The sequence below is a fragment of the Pinus tabuliformis genome, chromosome 7, assembly GCF_031772625.1.
Source record: "Pinus tabuliformis cultivar Carrire ecotype Pingquan chromosome 7, CPIR1, whole genome shotgun sequence".
NCBI classification, from domain to species: Eukaryota; Viridiplantae; Streptophyta; class Pinopsida; order Pinales; family Pinaceae; genus Pinus; species Pinus tabuliformis.
The window spans coordinates 772,830,764-772,837,919 of NC_142293.1; the positions used below are offsets into that span (position 1 = coordinate 772,830,764).

At 35.3% G+C, this 7,156-nt stretch overlaps 1 protein-coding gene across 1 annotated transcript; it reads right to left on the minus strand.

Annotated features, from left to right (window-relative positions):
* Nucleotides 1-1,337: 1,337 nt before the first annotated feature.
* Nucleotides 1,338-3,048, minus strand: LOC149249865 (uncharacterized). The gene is made up of 3 exons (XM_089458808.1): nt 1,978-3,048; nt 1,793-1,885; nt 1,338-1,620 (listed from the first exon to the last, which is right to left on the minus strand). The coding sequence occupies exons 1-3, from the start codon at nt 2,104-2,106 to the stop codon at nt 1,423-1,425; spliced, it is 420 nt and encodes a 139-aa protein (XP_089314934.1). The 5' UTR covers nt 2,107-3,048; the 3' UTR covers nt 1,338-1,422.
* Nucleotides 3,049-7,156: the final 4,108 nt, after the last annotated feature.

The window sequence follows — 7,156 nt, forward strand, 5'->3', positions numbered from 1 at the left end:
TTACATCCACATTTACGTTTGATTTGTCTCCATTTTTCCCATCTCATTTTGCACCATATTTTGCGTCATTTGTTTCATCCAATTTTGCATCATTTTTAACACCATCTCTTGCATCTAATGTTACATCATTTTGAGCATTCAAATTTGCATTTATATTTGCATCTTATGTTGAGTCATGTGTTGTGTCCACCTTTGCATTTTATTTTGTGTCTAATGGTACATTCAATTTAGAGCCATTTTTTACGTCTACTTTTGTATTTGTTTTTGCACCAAGTTTTGCATCCAATTTTAAGCTATTTTATGCCCCTTTTTGCACCATTTTTTTGTGTCTACTTGTGTCGAATTTTGCACCATTATTTACACCGACTTTTTCATCCAATTTTGCATTTTTTTGGTGTCTAGTTTTACATCGTTTTCACCATCCAAATTTGCATTTTTTTTGCCTCATTTTGTGTCCACATTTGGATATAATTTTGTGTCTAAATTCGAGCCTAAATTTGCATGTGATTAGGAATCATTTTTTACATCCAATATGGCATCCTTGGTTTCACCTTTTTTCAGCCCCATTTTGCATCTTGTTTTATGTCTTTTCTTACATCTTTTTTTTTTCCCTTTTTGCACCCAAGTTTGCATCCCAAATTTACACCATTATTTGCATCATCATTTGTCATATTAATTTGTAACGTTTTTTGCTTCTTTTTAACGCTCAACTTTGCATCTTATTTTACATCTAGTTGTTGTCTTTTTTTGCATCTAATTTGGTGCCCATTTATGTGTCCTTGTTTTTGCCCAATTTGATATCCTTTTGTATGCCATGTTTTGTTCCCTTCTTTGTGTCAACTATTGCACAATTTTTCACTTCTAATTTAAAACACTTTGTATGTCAATTGTTTGCATTTTGTATTAATTCCTAGTTTAACATCCAATTTTACTTTCAATTTTGCATCCATGGTTACATCCGCATTTGACTTCTTATATAGAGTATATTTTTCTTTACATATATGACCCCCTTTATAGATTCATAGTGAAATATATGATAGTTTCTAAATATCATTAAAGCAGATATCACAATTCAAAATCATTTGTAAAGAAATTTAAGAGAAATTGACAACATCCATAAAAAAAAATAACAATGTGTCATTAACAATTTTCAAAACATGTATAAAATAGCAACGTAATACTAATAAAATCAGTATTATTTTTAATCAAAACAAGTAAAATTCAAATATGATTAACAAATCAAAATATTTCATGAATATCATTATTCTACGATAAATTAACAACATACATAAATCAAACTCATCGTATGATTACAAAATCAAAATGTTTCATTGATATAGGGTAAATTCACAACACCCATCTAAACATAGCAATGTCATTCTACACAATAATTTCTTCATAAAAAACAATGCATGTGCATGCCTAGCTACCACCACCAAGATCATCCTCATGATCATCTTGACCATCCTCATTACTCTGATCCACATAATCACCAACACCGCAACTATCATCATCATCTCCTCCTTCACCACCATCATCCTCATCCTCATCCTCATCATCTCCTGATATATGTTGAACATAATTTGGATCATCGCCTTGGCAATCATTACCTATAGCATTCTGACAAAAAAAATCAATATTACATGTTAGTATTAATTACATAACACAACGCATGTTTTTGTTATACAATGTTAACCATAAAATGAGGTAAGATATAATATCTAATAGTACTAAAAAATAAAATGAAAATATGGTTTAAAAGTATATTGGAAATCCAACTAAGATTATATACCATAGAGTCCATCCAAACAACAAATTCAACCCATCTCTTTTGCTGCAGCACCTCCTTTTCCAAATGATTTGGAGGTCTTCCATATTTTAGTTCCTATCAATCAGTAAATAGGGAGAAATTAGATAACAATGACTTTCTTCTAGTACAAAATTTATTAAAAAATATCACATGTTTAATATACTTACAAAGGTTGTTATCAGTGCTTTTAAACCTTTCTGGCCACTACGATGAGTGACTTTTGTCTTGGTTAACCTCGCCTTGGATGCCTTGTCCTTAAACATAAACCAATTCAATTTATTTTCACACAAATACATGTCTAAGATACTTATAAGTATTAATACATTCTAAATAATGTTTAATGAAAAATTCAATACCTGAATGCTCTCATTGCCGGCTTTTCTTTGTGCATCCAACTTCTCATATGATTTTACAAGTTCTTTCCATACTTTAAAAGGTATGTCAATAGGTCTTTGTTTCAGTCTTTGATCTTGAGGCATTTTTTTAATTTTTCTTGTTTGGGTAAAAATTTTGGTTAAAAAAAAACGAACAAGTAATTCACATCAATAGCATGGGGACTCTATGGATATGTGTAAAAAAAGAGCTATAAAGAAAACATCCAAAAAACATATGAGCTCTCCCTTTGATGGTCACTTGGGGCATATGGCTGGAAAGGAACAACTCCATTTTCGAAAATCAAGGACAATCCTTTCTCAAAGTCCTTCCTAATATTTGCTCCAAATGTCTTAAAATGAAAAACAAAATTCAAACGTCATCCTTAAACATCTCCCTTAAATATAAGGTTGGACCATAAATTCTTCACTTTTATTGTTATCGGCTCTGGAATGATTTTTCTATATGCAATTATATAATGAAATATGTGTGCACTAATGAAAAAACATTGAGTTTCATTTTTCATAATCACAAACAATGAAAAAAGAATCACACGTAACTAGCATCATTTTGGAAATTTTATATTTATTAACAATCTTTAACATGTCCTCCCATATCTCATAAAAAAGGTGTGAAATTTTTTATATAATCTCCAATAAGCACTACAACAAAACCAGTGATTTGGAGGTTTTACACTAAGTTTTTCAACATCAAACTTACTAGGGCTTGCACCATCGGGGTTATTAGTAAGAATCTCATGAGGTTTGCATAGCCATGATTATTAGAATCAAAATAGTAGGATTTGCACTAAAAAACAGTTCATAGAGCTTTCCTGCTGGGGAGAAAATCACAAGTTCAACTTCTGCAGTGCAGAGCACCGAGAGCTCGTAAGCTTTCTTCAGCAATCCACCTACGTTTGGAAAATGTAGCCTGCCTGCTGGCGATGTTCTCAATCCTCTTCCTCTGCATCTTTCCCCTCACTATTCTTGTATGTCCTCTTTCGTTTTTCCCTCCAAACAAACCCTCTCAAATTGAGAAAGCAGAACAACTCACTCGATGAGAATACGAATCCAATTATCGCTTCTAACAATAACCCAATATGATACCATAAGTGATTACACAAAACCTCATTGACTCTTCATTTGTTTGGAAAAGAGCCAAGCATATACTTCTGACGAGGGTTTCCGTCTCAAGTCTGGCTCGCAGGACGTCGCTTAGTCAATTGCGAGAAAAGTTTTCCACCTGCCTGTCACATACGGTTTGTCACACTATATATTAAAATAAGGTTGATCATACTAACAATAAGGTTGTATAGTTTAAAAGGAGGGCTCTCCTGACTGCATTTGGTTGGTTTATAGAAAAGATTGCTGGAATGTGTAATGTGAATGCTCTGCTAACTGTTTTTTAAGCATTTGGAAGTATTAAAACCCCCATAGGATAATTAATGTAAGACCTGTTAATTAATGTGTAAAGATGGCTATTGTCCTTGGGCTACCTTAGCTGTTCGTGTTTAGTGATATGTGGTATTATGACTCCTCAAGTCACTATTAAACCATGAGAAACATGCCCAGGCAAACTAGTGTGACATTGTGGATGAGAACCAAAACTAGACTCCTATAACCTCCTTTTTCATCCTTTAAATTGCAGAATTAACTGACTGTTCTAGTAATCATTCTTGAGCACCTGAAGATGTGCACCCTAAATAATAAGAATAATACCCTGTAACATATGAATAGTCCATCATGTGCATGTAGGATATGCACATGAGGTCCAATAAAATCACTAACCAGAATACCAAGTGTTATTAAAGCCTCTACAGGTTGATATATATGAATGTTATAGTGTGCAGGAGTATGATTCAATTCCATACGAAAATACAAAACATCTGATAGGATTTCCTTATACCTCATAGGCAAACAACCATTGTCCCTTCTATAGATGAGCAGAATAAGTGCTTGGTTCTCTACACTAAATAAAGACAAAGTATAGTACTTATTGCTGACAAAATAGGATTTAAATCGCGGTTCAATTGCTTGACATTCAGCTGGTCACAGAATTGTAGAGTGCATAATCATAAGTGATGTTGCGAGCGTCATTGCTCAAAGTCTAAGGGTCTTGCGAGCCATAATCACAGCCATGTATGGCATATCCTGTGATTATGGCATTTTATGAGGTCAATTCTTGTGAAGACATTTCAGTTTATAATAAATTTTGAACCTCAACAGAGTTTTGGCAAGACCTGGCTGAGCTAGGACATCAACAACACAGCTGATATGAATGACATAATCTAGCCTCAAGAGGGAGCCTCTTTTGTTTCATCACTCTAACAATCTATGAAGTGGTGGAAAGCATAACAACTTCCCCTTGAATATGACACCTAAACTGAGTACAAATCCTAAATGATGCAGCCCTTGGTGCATGTCTCTCAAAGTATCGATATTTCAAATGTTGAAAGCTCTTGTGCCCATTTGATATGCATTCGATTGCAGTTCCCCTGAAGAAAGAATCTTATAAAGGTGAGGCCATGGCTAATATGTTAGCCATATCCATTGGAGTTGCCATTGCTTGACAAATTTAGTGTGATCAGTCCCACCATGATTCACATGGGCTTCTACTCAACACTGGCTGTTGCTATTGTAAGAGTCTTCAAGCTTGTTGAACCCATAGTATTGATAAGTGTATTATTTGGGTCTCTGGTTTTCAAATTCTGCCTATGTTTTCCTCTCAGTATCATTATTTCAAATGCTGAAAGCTCTAATTCCCATTGCTGTGTATTTGATTGTGGTTTCCCTGAAGAAAGAAGCTTATAAAGGTGAGCCCGAGGCCAATATGTTGGCCATATCCATTGGAGTTACTATTTCAGCTTATGGGGAGGCCAAGATGAATGCATGGGAGGTGATTCTCCAGTTAAGTGCAGTTGCATGTGAGACTACCCAATTGGTTCTCATACAAATTCCACGAACATCAAAAGGGATTAAGTTGAATCCCATCACATCTTTGTTGCTCCTTGTTGCCTTGTTTTTCTCAGCACCCCCTGGGCCTTAGTAGAATACCCATTTCTGATAATCAGGGTCTCTTCCTTTGATTTGGATTACATGACATTTCTGCTTGTGCCTTGGCTCTTAATCTTGCAGTGTTTCTTCTGATAGGAAAGACTTCAGCCTTGACTATGAATGTTGCTAGTCTTGTCAAGGACTGGCTGCTCATAACATAATCTGTCTGTAATAAATGAAAAGGTTACAGTCATAAACTTGAGTGGGTGTGGACTGGCTTTTCTGGCTGGCTGTTACTATAATCATTTGAAACTTCAAGCTCTCAAGTCCAATGACAACCAACCAAAGTACCTTAGCAGTGCAGCTGATGCCAATGATGAAGGAGAAGGTTTGATAATGACGAGTGGGATATTCTCAATCAGAGATTCAGAACCAGTAGAGAAAAATCAAACTCAAGCTTCAGGATTAGGTATTTAGATCATTAATATTGTCTTGTGCTAGAGATTACTGTTCTTGGATTGGCTCCTCTATGCCCAGATCTATTTGCAGGGAACAGGCCAGTCATTCACAGTGAAGAAGGTAATGACAAGATTAGTGTATAATGATGGACAGGATGGTGCCATGGTGCCAACCTAAATCTCAAGTAAGGAGACATCTGTTCATCAATTTGTCAAGAAGCATGGCCTACAATTCAATTGCTCTAAGCCTATCACTTCTTCCACCTGTCAAATAAATTGTTTCCTATTTGTTTAGTTGACTATGGTTCTAATAAATATACTATTGTTTGATGTAAAAAGACAAAACAAAACAAAAAATATGGAAAGTTGTGACCTCATTTTCTAACTACAAATTGAAATCGGATTACCATAGTGACCACCTTTGCTTATTGGAATCAAAAAGGGGGTGGGTTAACCCAATACGATACCAGAAGTGATTACACAAAACCTCATTGACTCTTCATTTGTTTGGAAAAGAGCCAAGCATATACTTCTGACGAGGGTTTCCGTCTCAAGTCTGGCTCGCAGGACGTCACTTAGTCAATTGCGAGAAAAGTTTTCCACCTGCCTGTCACATACGGTTTGTCACACTATATATTAAAATAAGGTTGATCATACTAACAATAAGGTTGTATAGTTTAAAAGGAGGGCTCTCCTGACTGCATTTGGTTGGTTTATAGAAAAGATTGCTGGAATGTGTAATGTGAATGCTCTGTTAACTGTTTTTTAAGCATTTGGAAGTATTAAAACCCCCTAGGATAATTAATGCAAGACCTGTTAATTAATGTGTAAAGATGGCTATTGTCCTTGGGCTACCTTAGCTGTTCGTGTTTAGTGATCTGTGGTATTATGACTCCTCAAGTCACTATTAAACCATGAGAACCATGCCCAGGCAGACTAGTGTGACATTGTGGATGAGAACCAAAACTAGACTCCTATAACCTCCTTTTTCATCCTTTAAAATGCAGAATTAACTGACTGTTTTAGTAATCGTTCTTGAGCACCTAAAGATGTGCACCCTAAATAATAAGAATAATACCCTGTAACATATGAATAGTCCATCCTGTGCATGTAGGATATGCACATGAGGTCCAATAAAATCACTAACCAGAATACCAGGTGTTATTAAAGCCTCTACAGGTTGACATATATGAATGTTACAGTGTGCAGGAGTATGATTCAATTCCATACGAAAATACAAAACATCTGATAGGATTTCCTTATACCTCATAGGCAAACAACCATTGTCCCTTCTATAGATGAGCAGAATAAGTGCTTGGTTCTCTACACTAAATAAAGACAAAGTATAGTACTTATTGCTGACAAAATAGGATTTAAATCACGGTTCAATTGCTTGACATTCAGCTGGTCACAGAATTGTAGAGTGCATAATCGTAAGTGATGTTGTGAGCCTCATTGTTCAAAGTCTAAGGGTCTTGCGAGCCATAATCACAGCCATGTATGGCATATCTTGTGATTATGGC